General features: G+C 41.2%; 1 protein-coding gene across 1 annotated transcript in view; it reads right to left on the bottom strand.

Annotated features, from left to right (window-relative positions):
- Nucleotides 1-23,002, bottom strand: part of LOC124795372 (probable cytochrome P450 301a1, mitochondrial) — a 338,959-nt gene that overhangs the window by 36,588 nt on the left and 279,369 nt on the right. Inside the window, exon 8 of the mRNA XM_047259378.1 lies at nt 7,198-7,366. Within this exon, the coding sequence (XP_047115334.1) occupies nt 7,198-7,366 (169 nt within the window). The remainder of the gene's footprint in view (nt 1-7,197; nt 7,367-23,002) is intronic.

Genomic DNA, 23,002 nt, shown 5'->3' on the forward strand with positions numbered 1-23,002 from the left:
TTTGAGGGATGAAGTAGTGAAGGCAGCAGAGGATCAAGTAGGTAAAAAGACGAAGGCTAGTAGAAATCCTTGGGTAACAGAAGAAATATTGAATTTAATTGATGAAAGGAGAAAATATAAAAATGCAGTAAATGAAGCAGGCAAAAAGGAATACAAACGTCTCAAAAATGAGATCGACAGGAATTGCAAAATGGCTAAGCAGGGATGGCTAGAGGACAAATGTAAGGATGTAGAGGCCTATCTCACTAGGGGTAAGATAGATACCGCCTACAGGAAAATTAAAGAGACCTTTGGAGATAAGAGAACGACTTGTATGAATATCAAGAGCTCAGATGGAAACCCAGTTCTAAGCAAAGAAGGGAAAGCAGAAAGGTGGAAGGAGTATATAGAGGGTCTATACAAGGGCGATGTACTTGAGGACAATATTATGGAAATGGAAGAGGATGTAGATGAAGATGAAATGGGAGATATGATACTGCGTGAAGAGTTTGACAGAGCACTGAAAGACCTGAGTCGAAACAAGGCCCCCGGAGTAGACAATATTCCATTGGAACTACTGACGGCCGTGGGAGAGCCAGTCCTGACAAAACTCTACCATCTGGTGAGCAAGATGTATGAAACAGGCGAAATACCCTCAGACTTCAAGAAGAATATAATAATTCCAATCCCAAAGAAAGCAGGTGTTGACAGATGTGAAAATTACCGAACTATCAGCTTAATAAGTCACAACTGCAAAATACTAACACGAATTCTTTACAGACGAATGGAAAAACTAGTAGAAGCCAACCTCGGGGAAGGTCAGTTTGGATTCCGTAGAAACACTGGAACACGTGAGGCAATACTGACCTTACTACTTATCTTAGAAGAAAGATTAAGGAAAGGCAAACCTACGTTTCTAGCATTTGTAGACTTAGAGAAAGCTTTTGACAATGTTGACTGGAATACTCTCTTTCAAATTCTAAAGGTGGCAGGGGTAAAATACAGGGAGCGAAAGGCTATTTACAATTTGTACAGAAACCAGATGGCAGTTATAAGAGTCGAGGGACATGAAAGGGAAGCAGTGGTTGGGAAGGGAGTAAGACAGGGTTGTAGCCTCTCCCCGATGTTGTTCAATCTGTATATTGAGCAAGCAGTAAAGGAAACAAAAGAAAAATTCGGAGTAGGTATTAAAATTCATGGAGAAGAAATAAAAACTTTGAGGTTCGCTGATGACATTGTAATTCTGTCAGAGACAGCAAAGGACTTGGAAGAGCAGTTGAATGGAATGGACAGTGTCTTGAAAGGAGGATATAAGATGAACATCAACAAAAGCAAAACAAGGATAATGGAATGTTGTCGAATTTTGTCGGGTGATGCTGAGGGAATTAGATTAGGAAATGAGGCACTTAAAGTAGTAAAGGAGTTTTGCTATTTGGGAAGCAAAATAACTGATGATGGTCGAAGTAGAGAGGATATAAAATGTAGGCTGGCAATGGCAAGGAAAGCGTTTCTGAAGAAGAGAAATTTGTTAACATCCAGTATTGATTTAAGTGTCAGGAAGTCATTTCTGAAAGTATTTGTATGGAGTGTAGCCATGTATGGAAGTGAAACATGGACAATAAATAGTTTGGACAAGAAGAGAATAGAAGCTTTCGAAATGTGGTGCTACAGAAGAATGCTGAAGATTAGATGGGTAGATCACATAACTAATGAGGAAGTATTGAATAGGATTGGGGAGAAGAGAAGTTTGTGGCACAACTTGACCAGAAGAAGGGATCGGTTGGTAGGACATGTTCTGAGGCATCAAGGGATCACCAATTTAGTATTGGAGGGCAGCATGGAGGGTAAAAATCGTAGAGGGAGACCAAGAGATGAATACACTAAGCAGATTCAGAAGGATGTAGGTTGCAGTAGGTACTGGGAGATGAAAAAGCTTGCACAGGATAGAGTAGCATGGAGAGCTGCATCAGACCAGTCTCAGGACTGAAGACCACAACAACAACAACAATTTCACGTAATTAGTCATGAACAACAACATAGCTCACGATATATTCACTTCTAAACGCATTATACGTCTTCACTGCAGAAGCCACGAAAATCTCACAAGTGCACAAGTCGGCACTACGAAATATTTCTATCTCCCGCGACCACGTGCAAATTGCTAAACACTCTCGAAGTACTCGTATTTACTGCGACCGTCTGTCGTGCCATCCCGTCCAGCACTCCCCCGTGTCCTGTGCCACCTGATGCTCCTCCCCCACTTCCATACAGTCTCTCCATTGACTTTGGTAGTCGCATACCGTAGTAACGAGCACTGTGATTGGCTAATGCGCTCTAGCCATGTCTCCAAACCAATGCACACTCAGAAACATATTGAAACACATACGAAATACTAGATTTACATTCAAATAACTTGAAATTAAGTAAATATTCCTATGGCTGTACCATAAACACGCTCTAACACACATTAGTAAATAAATGGTTCAAATGGCTCTGAGCACTATGGGACTTAACAGCTGTGGTCATCAGTCCCCTAGAACTTAGAACTACTTAAACCTAACTAACCTAAGGACATCACACACATCCATGCCCGAGGCAGGATTCGAACCTGCGACCGTAGCAGTCGCTCGGTTCCGGACTGCGCATTAATAAATACGTAAAAACATTAAAAACCATATATGAGAGGAACAGAAACAAAAGTAGGCCAGTAGACTAATGTCTCTGTGCTTTCTAAAACACAGTAAATATTGACCAGTTTCTTCATGAATAGTATATATCAGATATAAACAAAGACACAAACAAATATATTTATAAGCATGCTGCTACCGTTTTTTCGTGTAACTGTGGAATACTTATGGCCTGACGCAATCAATAGCAATCAGCCACTTTGGCCTCCAACTACTCATGTACTATTCAAGTTACATGGTTGTAATCCATACCAATTTAGGTTTACACTAATAGCTTTCTAAAGACACGTCGATCGACAAAATCGGATGAACCGTTTAGATTTTAGAAATTCATTGCTGAGTGTTACTTGTGTAATTTACAGTCAGATACTTAACTTTAAACTAATACAGATATATAAAATCTGATTACACCTTCAGAATCGTCGTGCAAATAGTGGTGATGTACGTGTTTCTTTTTAAGGCATCATGATTCCTTTGGCTATTATTAATTTCTACATGAACTGTGAAATGTCTGCCATACTGGTCTCACAAAGTCCGCTATCTTTGGCACTCCCGGCATACAAATCTCCTCCATCGACAGATAGCACAGTCCTCGACACAGTGTCAACATGAAATTCCCAGCCACGTGCTCGGCCTGGACCACGCGCTGGGGCCGCCCCTCTTGCTCCGGCTAATGTTCGGCACCACGCGGTTGCTGACGAGCTCCGGCTTGCCGAGAGGCCTTTGCGGCTGCGCCAACTCCGAACTTCGAATATTTTCGGGGCGCCACAACTCGCCCGTTACCGCAGAAGATACACGCAAGAAATGAAATGTTCGGCAAGTCGATCTCAGGGTGGTTTAATTTAGAAATATTCCAATAAGAAACGAAAGGACATGTTATGTATCCGGCCATTCTACCCTCGAATAATTCGTCGGCATCCTTTCTTTACTGGCAGTAATAGTTGAAACTCTGGAACCCATAACAGTTGTTACCACATTATTCAATGAGGTGTGCTTTTCTAAATAAACTCGACTTACACATTTCAATTAAATATAACATATTTAACTAAATACAGACAGAAATAGCAGCAGATGCTTACACTTCGTGGGATCCAACAGAGAAAAAGCGCCACAGACTAGCGAGAATAAATGAAGTACATAATCAGTTCATCTTTCTTTACTGATACTACGCGTTGTTCATTTCCGCTTGGCTCTCTTGGTAAATGTCTCTGGCCAGATGATATCATTACGACTTTAATTAAAAAATGTACTTCTTTACATAGAGAAAACAGGAAACATTATTTTACCATATGTTACAGTATTAATACATTTCTACAAATACGGTTTTGAAATCAGTTTCGGGGCAAGGCATAAATGTCTTTCAAACATAAGATCACATAGAACGCTTTATAGGCCTTGGCACAGGACCACCAATGTCACTCCACGTTCCTGGTCACTGTCGGTTCAAGATCGACGCACAGGACGATTGAAATGTGCCGGCGCCCCTTCACACTAGTGCCATATCAATGGTTCAAATGGCTCTGAGCACTATGGGACTTAACATCTGTTGTCATCAGTCCCCTAGAACTTAGAACTACTTAAACCTAACTAACCTAAGGACATCACACACATCCATGCCCGAGGCAGGATTCGAACCTGCGACCGTAGCGGTCTTGCGGTTCCAGACTGTAGCGCCTAGAACCGCACGGCCACTCCGGCCAGAGCCATATGCATTGTCTTTTAGCCTCCCTGACAATGCTGTGATGAGGAAATTGTAATAATGTTTGTCATTTAATGGTCTGCATAGGATGTATGGCCCAATTAAGCAGTCACCAACAGCATCTGCCTAAACGTGCACGCAGAATTGCGACTGAAAAGCACGAGTAAGTGTGGCACGCAGGTTCTCTCACGCAAAAACATGGGAATTGTGGAAGTAGAAGACCATTACACGCCGAATATTCCTTCATCTGTAAACAGCACAGAGGACGGAAATTTAAGATGCACCTGACGCTGTTCCAGGTACCACCGTGAAAACTGTGGTTATTCATCTGTTTCCAGGTTCTGCACACTCCATCGGTGAAATGGATTAATAACTGCTGATGAAGGACGTTCCTTACATTCGCCTGATTCGTCCCCATATCAAGCACGAGTGCTGAGAGCAATTACACCGTCTTCCGGATTAAAAAATACACACAGGTAATTACGACATTAGAGAAGAATGTCTGTTTTGGTGTCCCGTGCAACCTCCCAGAGTTTGTCGGCTTGAATAATTTTCACCCTGTATAGAGAGGGACCAACACCAACCAACAATATTTTTGTAGGCTCCATCTCATACCTTCTCCTTGTTGCGACCGTGGGGAGCTCCTGAACATTAATCACATCTTCTTCGGCTGCCCTCGTTATAGAAGGGAATCCGATTGTCTGCTTACGGAGCTGGTCCGCATGTATCAATCACGTCCTCCTAATGTGTTACTCGTGTTGTCTACGAAGAATTTACGTATTTATGGAGTATTCGTGGCACTGGTTTTGAAATTTGGAATTAACTGTACCGTAACTATTTTATCAGTTCCAACATTGTGTTCACAGGGAACCAGCAACTTTATTAAAGTTCTTAAAGCGTTTATTAACGATTCTATCAACAGTTGCAGTTCTTATATTAGGCGACTAGTTTCAAATCTTACAGGTTCATTTTTAAGTCTGGCCTTCTGAGGCAGCACTGGCAGTGCCTGATCTTAGTAATAAACATAAAAATGGCAACACATACTTTATAAATGTTTGCATAATGGAATGTCACAATCCATACGTGTGTCTTAGCACGTCAGAATCCAACTATAACTGTTAAGCTTAGGTTTGTGTCGTGTGTGTGTGCGTGTGTGTGTGTGTGTGTGTGTGTGTGTGTGTGTGTGTGCTTGTGCGTGCGTGCGTCCCTGTATAAAGGTGCTCTTTAGCACCGCTTGAAATCTGATTGTTTACATAAGGGTCCGATATAAGATCAGCGAACAAAAAATTAGTCGCCTTTAGAGAAATCATTACAAGCAACATTAAATACCGTGTCATTCCGCCCCTAGAATTGAGAACAGACTGTATTCACTTAGGAAGAGAGTCCACAAAATTCTACAGGTACGTCGCTTCCAGGTTAAGCCATTCGCTGAGGATTTGATCGCGTAGTTCCACCAAATTGCGGGGATGTTGATGTCGGCATTTTGCCCGCTGTTCCAGCATGCCCCACAGAATTTCTGTGAGGATCAAGTTAGGTGATTCTGCAGACCAGTCGAGATGTAACAGGGTGGGGGAGTGTTCAGAGAACCAGTCATATGTTCTTCCAGCCAGATTAATGTTACCGTTGTCTTTATCTTGCGGTGTGCGCAATGGCCTTTTGCGAGGTGACGAACTCCAAACGTTCATTGTATGCAGTTTCCATCGCAGTGCTCTCTCGTCAAAAGGTTGGGATGGATCTTTATTCGCTGTCTACAGCAATTCCTATCAGGTATGGAAGCGATTTTCATTCAAAAGTCGTGAAATGTATCCCCTATCCCTCTCAGTCAGGATCTTTTTGTGGCCACTATTGTGACGCTGTGTTTCGTGGCCACGTGTCTTACATCACTGTTTGCAGACACATTGAACAGTCCGCCTTGAAACGCTAACAAATCCAGGAACTTCACTCGCCGTAGCCATGGGCACGGCCAAACAGCATCCCCCCTTTTAGCCACGCTGTCATGTCCTTACATTTATCCATGTTTACGTACATAAATGACTCACTGATCGCTACTGCGTTCATGTTCATGTAGAGGCAGTGCGCGTACGGTTGAGCACCTAACGCGATCGCTGCGCCTTCTGTAAAGGATTAACGATTCATCTGCACATGCGCCTTGGAGCGACTAATTTTTTATCCGGCGAGCTTATTTATTTCAGTATTATACTACGACAGCGTGCATTTTTTTAATTATTATTTACCAAGTAACAGCAGTTATTTTAACTTTCTAACACGTATGTGTGGCTGTATGGCTGCAACCGAGGGCGAATAAACACAAAACCAACACCATCAACAAGTATCATGGTCACAGCTTGATTTTCTCGAGGTAATAGTTAAACCTTTGTGGCTATCCATCGCAGATAACATGTACAAGCTATGGGATCAAATCATTTGCAATGTAAGGCTCAATTATGTGAATGGATTATGTGGGGCAGTACTGCAGTGCCGACCGTCCTGTAGAGTCTATTGTTCACTGTTGAGATTTCTCTCAACCGTGTTGATGTTCAACTGCCGCAGTAGCCATGTTTTTAGTAGTATAAATCTGTATGCCATGTTCGCTCACTTCATCAGCATCGATTCTTGTGGCCTGGAATTTTACATCATCCGTTTCAATGGTGTTCATTCTATATGTGGTGCATTCACATTTAGATAGGAATGTCCATGTGCTTGATTTTTGTAACTGCACCTCGTGTTGTGAAGTGGTACAATGCACTCTTTAAAACAGGATCTTGTGCGCCATAAAATTAGCACACTCAAACACGGGTGCAGGAGCAGGCAGCAAGTAGGAGAATAACTTACCGTGTCGATGCCGGCGAACATCATATCCAGCGCCATCACGATGGCGACGCGAGGGTCGTCGTTGGAGATCAGCAGCCTCTCCAGCACGCTGAGTTCTCCAGCCGACACGTCTGCTGGACCGCGCTTCTTCATGCGGTCCATCGCCTCGTTGATGCGCCGCAGTGCCACCCTGCGTGCAACAAACTTCTGAAAACGCAACTGGGTCCTTCGCTTTTTAAGCAACGAATGTGGTCTATGGTGAAGTTCTATCGGGTTAGCAGCTGAATCAAAGTGTCGTTCTGCGTCTACGTTTCAACAAGCTTTCTACTAGTCATCTCCAGGCGAAGTGAAGTACGCTGATAACCCGAGAAAACTTCATTATCGAGATTCACTCAGAGAGCCTGCAATCCCATACATCGTACGTTGTCATCTAAGAAGGTAAGCATACATACAAACCGTCAACCGCTTTCCTCGTCATATGTAAAATGGATACACACTTAAATACAACAAAATTTGCTCTTCTAATATATTGTTGTGAAGTGTTTTCGAGAAATCTATGTTAAATGTCTTACGAGTGTGCTCAATACCATACCATTGTCCCATCTGTCGAGCAGCTGCGTTATGGCAGCCGACTGATGTGGCAGACTGGAAATCTCTTAATCTTCGACCTAGTACTTGAATCTCTACAATGACAACCATTTTGCTACATTCTTGGAAATGTATAACAAGGAATCGTGATGAAGTGAACATTTCGCTATCGACAGATCCGTACGCGTACCGCAAATACCCCACGGATCTGTAGTGGGGCCACTCCTGTTCGTTATTTATACTAAGTCATATGCTCTCTAGTATCACAAGTGAGCCAAAACTATTTCTGTTTACTGCTGACATGATCGTTAGTAAAGGGTGTTGTGTGCAACACTGGCACTGTTTGAGACAGTGCTGTTCAAGACATAAGTTCATGGCTTATAGAAAATAAAATAACCCTAAATCGCAGTAAGACTCAGTTGTTACAGTTTCTAACACACGATTCAACAAACCTGATGTTTTCATTTCACAGGACGGGCATATGATTAGTGAAACTGAGAAGTTCAAATTTCTTGGTGTTCAGATAGTAAACTGTCGAGGAAAACCCATGTTCTGGATCTTGTTCAAAGACTTAATGCTACCATTTTTACTATTAGAGCCCTATCAGAAGTAAGTGATGGTTCGATACAAGTGGTAGTCTACTTTGCTTATTTTCATTCGCTTATGATGTATGGTGTCATATTGGGGTAATTTTTCCCATTCTCAAAGCGCATTTTTGGCTCAGAAACGGACCGTTCGGGCAGTCGACCCCTGTCCATTAGTCTGGGTATTCTGACACTGGCCTCTCAATACATATATTCTTTACTGGCGTTTCTTGTTAACAATATCAGCTTATTCCCATGAATTAGCAGCTTTCACTCAGTTAATACCAGGCAGAAATCCAGTCTGCATTTGGATCGCAATTCCTTGACTCTTGTGCAGAAAGGCGTGCAGTACACTGCTGCAACCATTTTCAACAAGCTACCGCTAAATTCAAAAATCTTACCAATAATCCACGCACTTTCAAATCTAAACTGAAGAGTTTTCCCATTGGTCACTCCTACTACTCTGTTCTTGAAAAATTAAGCTGATTCCTGCGTTAAATTGTTGATTGCGTTTACTTAAAATAATGGCTTGTCGTTTTTTGGATTCATAACAATTTTATTTTAGCTGTTATTACACTCCTGGCCATTAAAATTGCTACACCAAGAAGAAATGCAGATGATAAACGGGTATTCATTGGACAAATATATTATACTAGAACTGACAAGTGATTACGTATTCATGCAATTTGGGTGCATGGATCCTGAGAAATCAGCTACCCAGAACAACCATCTCTGGCCGTAATAACGGCCTTAATACGCCTGGGCATTGAGTCAAACAGAGCATGGATGGCGTGTGCAGGTACAGCTGCCCATGCAGCTTCAACACGATACCACAGTTCATCAAGAGTAGTGACTGGCCTATTGTGACGAGCCAGTTGCTCGGCCACCATTCAGCAGACGTTTTCAATTGGTGAGAGATCTGGAAAATGTGCTGACCAGGGCAGCACTCGAACATTTTCTGTATCCAGAAAGGCCCATACGGGAACTGCAACATGCGGTCGTGCATTATCCTGTTGAAATGTGGCTGCACGATCCGTTACAGCCATGCGGATAAAATGCCTCTCATCTCGACTGCTAGTGATACAAGGCCGTTGGGATCCAGCACGGAATTCCGTATTACCCTCCTGAACCCACCGATTCCATATTCTGCTAACAGTCACTGGATCTCGACCAACCGCGAGCAGCAATGTCGCCATACGATAAACCGCAATCGCGATAGGCTACAATCCGACCTTTATCAACTTCGGAAACGTGATGGTACGTATTTCTCCTCCTTACACGAGGCATCACAACAATGTTTCACCAGGCAACGCCGCTCAACTCCTGTTTGTTTATGAGAAATCGGTTGGAAACTTTCCTCATGTCCGCACGTCGTAGGTATCACCACCGGCGCGAACCTTGTGTGAATGCTCTGAAAAGCTAATCATTTGCATATCACAGCATCTTCTTCCTGTCGTTAAATTTAGCGTCTGTAGCACGTCTTCTTCTTGGTGTAGCAATTTAAATGGCCAGTAGTGTACTTTTCTGCTGTAATTTCAGGTACTGACACGTTCCATTCCTTGGAGAGTTGCTCCTCAGTTTGGTCCTACGGAACTACACGTGTAAAATAAATAAATAAAAATGTACATTATTGAGAGACGGTAATCTCAATATGACTTCACTCTAGTATATACATCTACAGTGGACATGATAATAATAAGGATTTGTGAGAAAATGAGCATTTGAAACTACCTAAGAAATTAAAACCGTGTGCCGCATAGATACCCGCACTCAGAGCCTTGCCTGTCGCAGACAGTAATCTTACAGGCTGAGCTATCAAGACACGACCCATGACCCGTTCTCACAGCTTCACATTCGCCAGTACCTCGCCTACTATCTTCCAAACCTGACAAAAGTTATCTTGCATACCTTGTGGGTCGAATTGTTTCCAGAATAAATCGTTTTATCCGCAGCCGAGTTTGCGCTGTTTTAAAGCTACCTAACAGGTGGACCCAACATCTGACGTTGTTCAAGTCCCTTATATAACCTAGCAGACCTGGTAACAAAACTAAACACGAACAACGCTGTCAGAGAGAAGTGCGACACTAATTAATTACATACTCGGCGATGGTGTGTACGTGTACGGAGTTAAACTGACGTCTTCTGGATGCTCCATTTTTTTCTGTCAGACAGTGCATTTATCGATACATCAGTGCGCCTATTGCAAATACAGTGTATATTGCTCAAATCAGCCATAGCCCGGTATGACTTCATTGCGATATGTACATGTATCTGTCGACAAATAAATGATTAGTTCATCACGTTTCCTTATTATACAGGGTTTCAATTATTGAACTATATGAAATAAAATCGTCATAGCTCCTGAACGGTTCAAACATTCAAACTGCACTGTTGGGCGCAGTGCATGATGGGAATTAGTGTGCGCATGCGTGGTTTGGTTTAGCGACGAAGGCTACTTTCATTTGGATGGGTTCGTCAGTAAGGAAAATTGGCGCATTTTGGGGACTCAGGATCCGCATTTCGCTATCGAGAAGTCTCTTCACCCTCAACGGGTGACTGTGTGGAGAGCGATGTCCGGTCACGGAATAATCGGTGCGATGTTTCTTGATGGAACGGTGGCCACCGGACGATACCGAAGGTTTTGGGAGATGATTTCATCTCCATTATCCAAAGTGACACCAGTTTCGACAAGATGTGATTCATGCAAGACGGAGCTCGACCCCATCGAAGCAGGAGAGTGTTTGATGTCCTGGAGGAGCACTTTGGGGACCGCGGTACCCAGAGGCCGCTGGCATGGGCCTCGACTGGCCGCCATATTCTCCGGATCTGAACACATGCGACTCCTTTTTGTGGGGCTATATTAAAGACAAAATGTACAGCAATAACCCCAAAAGCATTGCTGAGCTGGAAACAGCCATTCAGGAGGCCATCGACAGCATCCATGTTCCGACACTTCTGCGGGTCCTGCAGAATTTCACTCTTCGGTCTGCGCCACACCACCGCCAATGATGGCAGCCATATCGAGCATGTCATAACCTAAATCCTAGTATCTGTAGTAACGTTTACATGTTGAATAAAGAGCGTGCGCGCCGAAGTTTGTAACTAATTTATGTTTTTTTTACGCAGTTCAATAATTGTAACCCTGTATCTTGATTATACTTCGGTTTAAATGTATCCGATAATTAACAATATTATTTTCATTATTATTGGCGTTTGGACTCTACTCGACAACAAAGCGCCTTTTCAAAGTTTTGTTTCAGCTTTACTTTGGTGTCCGTACCACTTTTATTCTCTCAACATGCGCTCTTTTCCGCTCGTCAGATCAAGTTGCTCCAGTGTGCTTGGGTTTCTCTGCCAGGGCAACTGTCCACCTGTGAAATTTCTGCCTAACATTTTTTCTGTCTGGTACATCAAGTTGCGATTGTCTTACTGTCTTCGGAGCTTCTTTTATTGCACCGTCCCATTTGATTGTTTCAATTTCAGCCTTATTGGGTCTTTTTCTTAAATTCTACAGTCTGTCCAGCTAGTCTGTTGCTCCATTCTTTTGATATGCATATAGAATTTTAGTCTGCGTTTTTCATATTCGAATAAATGTTGGTATACTGTACTTTGCAACTTCTTCATTTGCTCTTAGTGTATCTTCCTTCTTCAGTATAACTTGAACCTAATGTTTTTCTGACTGTTTTTCGTCCTTTCTTTTGGATTTCTTCAGTGTCGCTCTTTCTGTTTGTAATGTGTGTTTCAGTCCCATGAAGACTCCCTAGTTTGATGAACGTTGTAAAGTCTAGTCTCAGTTTTGTATATGTTGAGATGATTTTTTATTTCATTAGAGATATCTTCTGTAAATTTATAAACTGTTTCCCTTCTGTGGCAACGAATTTCGTAACTAATCTTTTTGCAGGTCGGTCTTCTGAATGGTTTCACCTAAGTATTTGAACTGAGAAATTCTCTATTTTCTCGTATTTAGTTATTAGAATTTTGTGTGCCCGTTTATAGAAAAAGATTTTGTTTCTTCAAATGATATTTGGATACCTAGTATTTCTACTGTTTCTTTAAGAACTTCTGTTTGCTTTCTGCTGTTTGAATGTGCTGCCAGGTCGTCTGTAGAAGATAAGTAGTCTGTCCTAACATTGGTTGTTCCTAATTTGATCGGCTCATCAATTTTAAGCCCTGATTTAAGTTTCAGCCCATCTGGGTCATTTTTTCTCAAATACAGCTGAAAAGTATTGGAGGAGTGGGAAAAGGAACCAGCTGACTCTTGGGAAAAATTTCGAACAAAAATTACAAAGAAGGCAAAAGAACTGATCCCATTGAAAAAGAACACAAAACACCCCTGGTGGGACTCTGGATGTGAAAAAGCGCTGGAAGAAAGAAAGAAAGCCTTTCTGAAGTATAACAGTAAAAAATCCCCAGAAAATCTAGATCACTTCCACAACACCAGAAGACAAGTGGCAAAAACAATCAGACAAGTCAAGAGGAAGTACCTCAAGGAACAGTGTGAGTCTATTGAAGAAAATTTCCGTAACTATAATGTACGAGACTTCTATAAGACCTTTGCTGGGAGAATCAATGGATACGGCTCACGAAATCTATGTTTCAGAAAACCAGATGGAAAGCTAGCGCTCACAAATCGGGAAAATTGTGAGGAGATGGCAAGATACTTTTCCGGACTCCTCAATTGCCCTGAACCTTCTTCAAGATTCCCTCAAGAAACTGCTATCTACACAAATCCAGAATCCCCACCACCTACGCTAGAGGAGATCCAAAGACATATTCATAGACTGAAAAACAACAAGGCATCCGGAGAAGATAATATCACTGCAGAACTACTTAAAAATCTTGGACCAAATTCCCTCAAAGAACTCACTCAAATCATCACAGACATTTGGCAGACAGAAAAACTACCAGAAGATTGGAAATGCGCCCTAATTCATCCACTGCATAAAAAGGGAGACATGGCAGAGATAAACAACTATCGAGGAATCTCCCTTCTCCAAGTCACTTATAAAATCCTCTCAGCTTGTCTTCTTCAACGAACACAAGAACAACTCGAACACAGTATTGGTGAATACCAAGCTGGCTTTCGCCCTCACCGATCCTGTGCAGAACAAATTTTCAATTTGAAGACAACACTAAAATACAAAGCAGTCAGAAACAGTCCGATCATTTGTTCCTTTGTTGATTTCGCAAAGGCCTATGATTCAATCGATAGGCAATCTCTCTTTATTATCCTTGAGCAGCTAGGACTCGATCCAAAAACCCTAAACCTTATCAAAGAAACGCTCACAAACACAACTTCTAAGATAAAATTCCTGGGTGAAATATCAGAGCCCTTCCTGATCAAAACCGGCGTCAGACAAGGTGACGGCTTGTCTCCACTCCTCTTCAACCTTGTCTTAGACAAAGTCATCCGAGAATGGGAAAAAGAACTGAAGAATCAAAATTACTGGAAGCCCATACAACTAGGAAGATCTAAAGATGGTATTAAAATTTCATGCTTGGCATTTGCAGATGACGTGGCCATTCTAGCAGAAAACGAGACCACAGCAATTAAACAGATAGACATTCTCAAAGAATGCGCCGAAAAAGTTGGGCTACAAATTTCCTTCCAAAAAACCAAATTCATCTGCTCAAAATTTGAAACTCAAAAACTGACTACAAAATATGGACAAATTGAGAGAGTTCCATTCCTTAAATACTTAGGCGAGGTCCTAGAACCCACAGGGGGAGAGAAAACTGCACAAAAAGTTCGACTGCAAAAACTGAAAAGAGCATACTGGAAAATCCACAACATCTACAATAAAAAGTGTCTCTCCATTCACTCAAAAATACGACACTACAATACAGTAATCAAGCCCGAAGCACTATATGCCAGCGAAACACTCACACTCCATAGAAAAGGCGACCTGGAAGGCATCCTGAAAGAGGAACGCAAAATTATCAGAAAGATTCTTGGCCCAAAAAGAACGGAAGTTGGATACAGGTTACAGTCTCGGAAAACTACAGAAAAATTATCTAACCTCGCCGCAGACATCCGGAAAAGAAGACTAAAATTTTACGGTCATATCCACAAACTCCCAACACCCAGACTCTCCCACAAAATTTTAATATACATTGAAAAATTGAAAACCATACCCTGGATACAAGAAGCCAAAACAGATCTAGCAAATGCACAAATAAATTCTTCAGAAGTTATAAACAGAAATGTATACAGGCAAAAAATCAATAGTTGGAAAGTACAACCCGAGAATGAAGTTTGCAAGAGACAGGGGACAAAATGGACAGAGGAAAGAAAGAGAATTCATGGGGAAAGAATGAGAGAAGTTTGGAGAATTAAAAAATTGAATCGGAAAAGCTTTGCGTGATCCGTATGGGTCCAATCGCACATAATAATAATAATTGGAGAGGGTCGATCATCTTGTGTCATGGCTCTTTCAATTTCGAAATATTCTGAGATTTCTCCTCTGAATTTGATCTTAGATTTTGTACCATTAAGTGTTTCACCAGTAATTGCAGTGATTTAGTAGTCCAGACACTGTCAGAAGATGTTGGTTTTTATTTTGGCGTTGTTGCAGTGATTATCGTTTTTGTTTACTTTTAGGCCTTCTGTCGCGATTTCAGTCAGTTTCAACTAATATATCATAAGCATTATTTGCATGTGAACAGAATCGGAAACCTATGGAGGATTTTAATTTTATTTTCGTCCACTGAATCTTGCGTAAAACTAGACTTCAGCGTCATTTGAAATTGTACAAATGATAACTTTATTCGATGGACATTTTCTAATTCTGTCGTATAGCTTGGTTGACGTCATAAGACTGACATTACAGTTCACCGTAATAAAGCAAGCAGTTTCAGCTGAAGGTGTTTAGTTCCAAGTGAGATACGGAAGTTACTGAAAAAGTGAACGGAGAAACAGGTGGCGCTAACCTCAAATGACACCGCATTTTCGTCTCTGTGTAAGAGTATACTGGTGACACTGATGGTGACCATATCGAACTGCGGTAGACAACATGTTTTCCTCGTACTATAGGCCTGTGAGGTTCCTTTTAGTTGCTCACTTCGTTGACAATCACTCACCTCCTTGTCGTCAATCATAAAATCTTCTACAGTTATAAAAATTATTTATTTCTAAAAAGTGAAGCACAACCCGCTTTCAGGATATGTATCCCATCTTCAGCTACATATTAAAATGTGAGTCCACAGAGCGACAAATGAGGTTGAAATATGTTAAAATAGTGCATCCCTGGTACACAACCCAAAGTTAAAAGTTTGGGCATTTCTACTTTGCGTTGGGCTTGGTACAGGTCTGATGGGTGTCTATGCAGCACTGTGTTCGAAAGACTGCCGACATATCCCTTTGCGAATCTATGCGTGGCGCGCCCCTAAGCGCTGACCGTTGCCCTCTTCGGCGAGAGGCTTTTGGGTTTGAGTTGATCTGGAGGAGGAGACCAAACTGCGAGGTCATCGGTCTCATCGGATTCTGTAAGGAAGTCAGCAGTGCCCTTTCAAATGGACCATCCCTGCATTTGCCTGAAGCGATTTAGGGAAATCATGGAAAACCTAAATCAGGATGGTCGGACGCGAGATTGACCGTCGTCCTCCCGAATACGGGTCCAGTGTGTTAACCACTACGCCACCTCGCGCTCGGTGGGCTTTTGGCAGACCAAAGAGGATTTCCTGTGCAAGCAAGCAGGATGGTAATTCGAAGTGTGATTGCAGATAGAGATCATAGATTACTGGTGGAACAATGGTAAATGAATCAGTGTGTGAAAAATAGAAAACACAAGAAAGTGATGAGGATACGGGATTGGAAACTGAAGGAGGATTTTAAAGTGCTGAGAAATATAGAGAATTAGTCACCCAAAAATTTCCAAAAGAAGTTTTCTGCGACGTAGAATAAGAATATAGTTTATTCAAATGCACTTTAGTCGAAGCAGCACAAAAAGTATGTGGTAGAACATCTGGAAAGGAAAAAGTAAGACAGACAAGTTGGTGGGATGATACCACAGTCCAAGCAGTTAGAAGAAAAAAATGGAGCAGGGAGAAAGTGGCGGAAAACTAAAAATGACGAGGACCACAAAAGATAATAGAGGAAAAGAGGAAGTACAAATAAATAGTGGAAACAGCAAGGAAAAAGGCTTGGGAAGAGTTTGCAAAAAAAAATGAAATATATGTGAAGAGCAATAAGAAAATGTTCTATAAAATGATTAAAAATAAAAGGAAGGCTTCTGAAGTACCAGTAAAGATAGAAACAGATGATGATACTGTGATTGAAGATCCAGGGAATATAAAAGATCTCTGGTGAGAACATTTTAAGAAACTGTTAGACGCTGAGGAGCAGGTACACGAGGAAACAACAAATAATGGAGAAATTGAGAGAAGTTGGGCAACAAAACTAGGACAAATTACACGGGAAGAAATGGAAATAGCTATGAAGAAGATGAATGGGGGGAAAGTTCCCAGGACCTGATGAAATATCAGTGGACATGATAGGAGCAGCAGGTCCAGCGGGAATGCAGTGGCTGTGTAGAGTACTATCAAGTGTGTGGAGAAATAGTACAATACCTGACGATTGGAGAAGATGGGACATTGTTCGCATCTTCAAAAAAGGCAATAAAAGACTTTGTAAAAACTACAGAGGAATAACCCTTATGAGTCATACATCCAAGATTTTTTAAAGAATTTTACTAAATCGAATAAATGAAAAGATAGGGAGAGCTCTGAGTGAAGAACAGCATGGGCTTAGGAAAGGAAAAAGCACTATCGACCTGATATTTTCCATCCATCAACTGTTGGTGGAGGAGTATAACAAAAGTGTGATAATGGTTTTTATAGACGTAGAAAAGGCATATGGCTCAGTTAACAGGGAAAGACTCTGGGAAGAAATGAAGAAGATAGATACAGAAGATGGATACATTAATGTAATAAAGACAATGCACAGAGGATACAGTGGTAGAATTAGAAAACTATTGGGGAACTCTGAATACTACGAAATAAGACAAGGACATAAACAAGGATGTATTCTACCCCTGCACTTTTTAATGTTGTGATGGAGGGAATGAATAGGGCAGTTAAAGATATAGTAAAAGACTAAAAGATGATTTTTGAAGATGATATTGTAATATAGGGCGCTAAAGAGGTACATGTACAGTAATAACTTGATGCGTGGAAGATAATGAAAAGGTATGGATTAAAATAATTAAAGATAAGAGTGAAGTAATGGTATCTGGAAGAGAAAAAGGGATCAACGGATATATTACTTTGAATGGAGAACCCCTCAAAGTGGTAGACAGTTTCACTTATTTAGAGAGTGAAACATCTAGTGATGGAAGAATAACCAATGAAAGTAACAGGAGGTTACAGAAGGGAGGCAATTTCTACCAAACAATAAAACACCTGGTTTGGAATAAGGAAGTTTCAGAAAAAGCAAAACTTCTTATGTATAAGATTTATTACTTCTCTATTGTCACCTATGGAGGAGAAACATGGACAATGACACAAAGGGACTGGAGGAGGCTGCAAGCAGAGGACATAAAATTTCTCAGAGCAGTTAAGAGAAAAACAAGAATGGACAGAGTAAGAAATGTAGATATTAGAAAGAACCTTAAACAAGAAAGTGTGAGAGAAGAAATTGAAAAAAGAGATTAAGATGGTACTGGCATGTTAAGAGGATGCGTGGGCAGAGAATATCCAAAATTATGGAAGAACTGAAGATGGATGGAAAATGACCTAGAGCGGGCCCAGAACACGGTGGAAAACGGGAGTGAGAATATCTGTGGAAAGGAGAGGTGTATCCTGGCAGCAAGTGGAGGAAGAAAAGTGGTGGGAGGACCGAGCCAAATGGAGAGGACTCGTCAGCACCCAGACCCGGCAGTAGCTGGAGCGAGATCCGGATGTAGATAGATCCTGCTCAAAGCATGTACCAGGGATGCACTATTTTAACATATTTTAACCTCAATTATGCATCCTTTGTGGACTCAAGCTTTAAAACGCACCTGAAAGTGGGATACATGACCAGAAAACGGGTTGTGATGTCCTTTTTAGAAACAAGTAATGTTATGATTGACGGTGAATAACAGATGTGGATGTCCCGTCGAGAGAAAAGTGTGCCTCCCCTTGTCTATGTAGATCGTTACATCATTAGTATTATTTGAGGATCGGTTAGGGGAAGTTCATTAAACAAAGTGAATTGAGATGTCACTTTTTTTTATTCTATACTTTGTCGACATGTATTATGGTAAGAATCAAGCTACGGGATTCGGATAAAACTTCAGTTTCCATGAATGATTCAATCTTGAAGGACATTATCTACTTGCTAATTATTGCCCAATATCTTTCCGACAAGCGACCGTAAGATTCGTTACACTATTTGGCTTTCTTTTGAATACTTCCTTCGACAGCGTGTTACTACACAGAACAAAATCAGTAGCACAAGTAATAGTTCCATTTGAATCTGACAATTTATGGTTCGTTCCTCAAATATTTGTTCTGCTGGAGTGCCTACGGAAAGCAGAGCCTGAAAAACAGGACACACCTTACTGTTCAAATGGTTCAAATGGCTCTGAGCACTATGGGACTCAACTGCTGAGGTCATTAGTCCCCTAGAACTTAGAACTAGTTAAACCTAACTAACCTAAGGACATCACAAACATCCATGCCCGAGGCAGGATTCGAACCTGCGACCGTAGCGGTCTTGCGGTTCCAGACTGCAGCGCCTTTAACCGCACGGCCACTTCGGCCGGCACACCTTACTGTTCAGTGGCTATGGAAGTAATATCTACACGTAAATAGCATTTCTGTCGAATTTTCAGCGAGCCAATTCTCTCATGCTTTTACGGTGAGCCCATACTAATAACCACAAACCCAATGAGGGAGAATAAGAACGGCGTTGAAAATGCGAGAACTTTGAACAGTGGAACATAAGAAGCCCCCAAACTTATACCATAGATGATTCAGAGCACTCTTTTCTTAGCTAAGAAAATTCTCTGAAAATTCACAATATTGTACTGAAAGAAAAACAGTCATCTTATAGGAAGCTGTAGAGTGAAAATAATCAAAATAAACCAGAATCTGTGGAGATTACTCTAACGGTGCAAACAGCAGCACTCACCGATCCTTAACGAGGTGCTCTATCACCTGATATAAAAAATTATAGGCTACTTCAGCTCCTCCTAAATACAGGCCTAATAAAGTACTGTGGTGTTCAAACCACCATTCAGTTTGAGAACGGCTTTACCAATGTTTACCCTATTGATCCAACTGGCTTCTTGCGGCGCTGCCAGTACTCTTTTTTCGTTCTATTAACATTTGTGAACATCCCAAAGAACCAAACAGAGCTCAAGAATATCAGTTTCCTCTTGCTTGGAGAGCGCTACTGTTCTTTATTTTATTCCAACACCGGTTTCGGCTTTTGTATGGCTCTGAGCACTATGGGACTTAACATCTGAGGTCATCAGTCTCCTAGAACTTAGAACTACTTAAACCTAACTAACCTAAGGACATCACGCACATCCATGCCCGAGGCAGGATTCGAACCTGCGACCGTAGCGGTCGCGCGGTTCCGCACTGAAGCGCCTAGAACCGCTCGGCCACACCGGCCGGCCTGCTTTTATACTGAAGCAATTGTCTAGTGGAATCTGAAACTGATATTGTAAATGCCACCAAAAGTTATACATAATGATTTAATGAACATTTAAATAATATACATAAGGGGAAAGTAAGAGTTAGAACATTAAAAACTTTTTTAATTTAAGCATGTACAGTATTAGTTCAGAAAAAAATAAAAGAAAAATTTAGCTTGCATTGGCGAGTCACAGTCAAATGATTAAGAAAGTAAAATCGAGTCGATTTAAAAGTGATTTAACCAACAACATCGCAGGAATAATGGGACTCTCACGATTATAAAAACCATAAATTTTGATAAATTTAAAATATTGACATGCTTTAACATTAAAAGGAATTATATTTTGACGTATTATAAGTTTTAGATTGCATGCTTTACCAATGAAAAGCTAAAGGTAGTTTTCTATATCTAATGAGATTCTAAAATAGTCGGAGTGGACGTTACATAAAGTTACGTCTTTAAGCGTGAGCGGGCGAAAGTTAAAGTTAGAACGCTAGGAACTACAGAGGTCTCTGTCGTTATCTTGGGTGCAAAGTGTGCTCCTTACGTGATAAAGACGTGTTTACTAACATCTGAACGCAAAACGAAATTGCGGAGTGCTTTCAACGGAAGCTGTCAATAACGATGTGGTATACGTAATCTCCAGAGTCCACAGCTGTGGCTAAGTGCCGTCAGGAGGACACTAGTTCGGTTCACGGAACTGCCAGGGATTTTTCTTTGCTGGGAGAACTGATATGGAATGCACACAGCGTCATGAGGTCAACTGAGGAGCTTCTCGACCGTTTAGTAGCGGCTGAAACGTCAAGAAACAGATAACGACCGAGAGGGCGGTGTGCTGACAACATGCCCATCCCTAGTACGCGTACCTTTACGTTTTTTTGTCAGTTCAGAAAAATCATGTATCTTAGTGTGCACTTTTCGCTGAACGACGTTTCCTTGGATTGTTGCAGGGGAAGATAAATACCTATTCTTCATATACGTCCGTAAAGTATCCCTTCTAAATTGTATGAAGAATTACAAAGTTGTTTTTGGTACTGTGCACCGTGCGGCTGTCTTATATGAGGTGACCAGCGAAGACGGATTTACACCCTATGTTTTTCCTTTTCATTTCTGTGTGTTCTTTGTATCGCGTTTTAAAATTACTCCCTGTTTGTCCGTTGCGCTTTACAGTGAGATAAGTAATACGGGCATACCATCGTTCCGATATAAGTCTTGCGTTGTGTTAATGTTGTGTGTTAAAAGACGTAGCGGTGAAGATTCTGATTTATAATCTACGTGTAGATCACTTCTTTTTTTTTTTTTTTTTTTTTTTTAATCTGAGTTTATATCAGGCCTGGCCGTAGAAGTGAAATGATACAACTTGTTTTTTTACTTGATTTCGCATTTTGTTAAGATTTATTTCTTTCAGGCTAAATGAAATTATAAATTTTGTCAATTACCAAGCTCTGACAGTCGTTATTCTGGGGCGTATTTCGCCATCAGTTAAGTTCCTTTTTTACTTCAGCAGCAAACAGTCGCAGTTTAAGGAATTTACTTATTGTAGCTAGAAGGAACGCCTTTTTGTTTTGAGAATGACGACACGATGAATGAGGAATGATTAGGGAATGAGACGCTTAAAGTAGTAAATGAGTTTTGCTATTTGGGGAGCAAAATAACTGATGATGGTCGAAGTAGAGAGGATATAAAATGTAGACTGGCAATGGCAAGGAAAGCGTTTCTGAAGAAGAGAAATTTGTTAACATCGAGTATAGATTTAAGTATCAGGAAGTTGTTTCTGAGACTATTTGTATGGGTTGTAGCCATGTATGGAAGTGAAACATGGACGATAAATAGTTTGGACAAGAAGAGAATAGAAGCTTTCGAAATGTGGTGCTACAGAAGAACGCTGAAGATTAGATGGGTAGATCACATAACTAATGAGGAGGTATTGAATAGAATCGGGGAGAAGAGGAGTTTGTGGCACAACTTAACTAGAAGAAGGGATCGGTTGGCAGGACATGTTCTGAGGCATTAAGGGATCACCAATTTAGTATTGTAGGGGAGTGTGGAGGGTAAAAATCGTAGAGGGAGACCAAGAGATGAATACACGAAGCAGATTCAGAAGGATGTAGGCTGCAGTACTTACTGGGAGATGAAGCAGCTTGCACAGGATAGAGTAGCATGGAGAGCTGCATCAAACCAGTCTCAGGATTGAAGACCACAACAACAACAACGTCGGAAGATGTAGGTTTATGATAAATTCCAAAAGCATGACTAGGCTGATTCATAGTAATAGAATGACCTAAAAAATTAATGCTTTTATCACGATGGTGCTCAACTGTAAAAGTAATATTTTGGTGTATATTACTAAAGGCGCTTGCAAATTGTTCGATGTTTTGTTGCGAGCCACAGAATGTTCTATGAAACCCAACCCAGTTATATTGATCTTATTGGAGCAAAGCAAAGAATGTCATCAACATATCGTTTGTAGTACGCTATATAGACAGTAACTTCAGGCTGGTATTTAAAAAAATTTCTTTTTCACTTGCTCGTATATAGTAACGTGCAAGCGCGCTACATTGCGAAACCGAGAGGTTGGTTCACGTGGGATCGAATCCACGCGGCGGATTAACAACTGCAGGCTAGTACACAGTCCATCCTGAGAGTGGTTTTTAGCCGGTTTCCCACACACGTTTAAACAGATGTTTGGCTGATCTCGAAATTTCGCCTCAGAGAATATGGTACACAGCAGTTACAATACGATAATATACAGGAAAACACTAACACGATTCACAGAGATATAGCGCACTGAACTTCCCTCCCTGAGATCACCAAGAGGGTTATGACGTCGGGATGTGTGCCTGGATGCAAAGTTACATAATGTAATAAAATTTACCAAATCGTGAAAAAGCGGTCTACATCCCTGAGGCAGAACAAATGCTAGGGAAGAAGAAAGAAGAAGAACATTTGAAGAATTTATTTCCCAAATGATTGACGAAGATAGCCGCTCGTGTAGGTGCCAAAGGAGGCCCATAGTTAATCTACCCTT

Source organism: Schistocerca piceifrons, chromosome 4 (assembly GCF_021461385.2).
Source record: "Schistocerca piceifrons isolate TAMUIC-IGC-003096 chromosome 4, iqSchPice1.1, whole genome shotgun sequence".
NCBI classification, from domain to species: Eukaryota; Metazoa; Arthropoda; class Insecta; order Orthoptera; family Acrididae; genus Schistocerca; species Schistocerca piceifrons.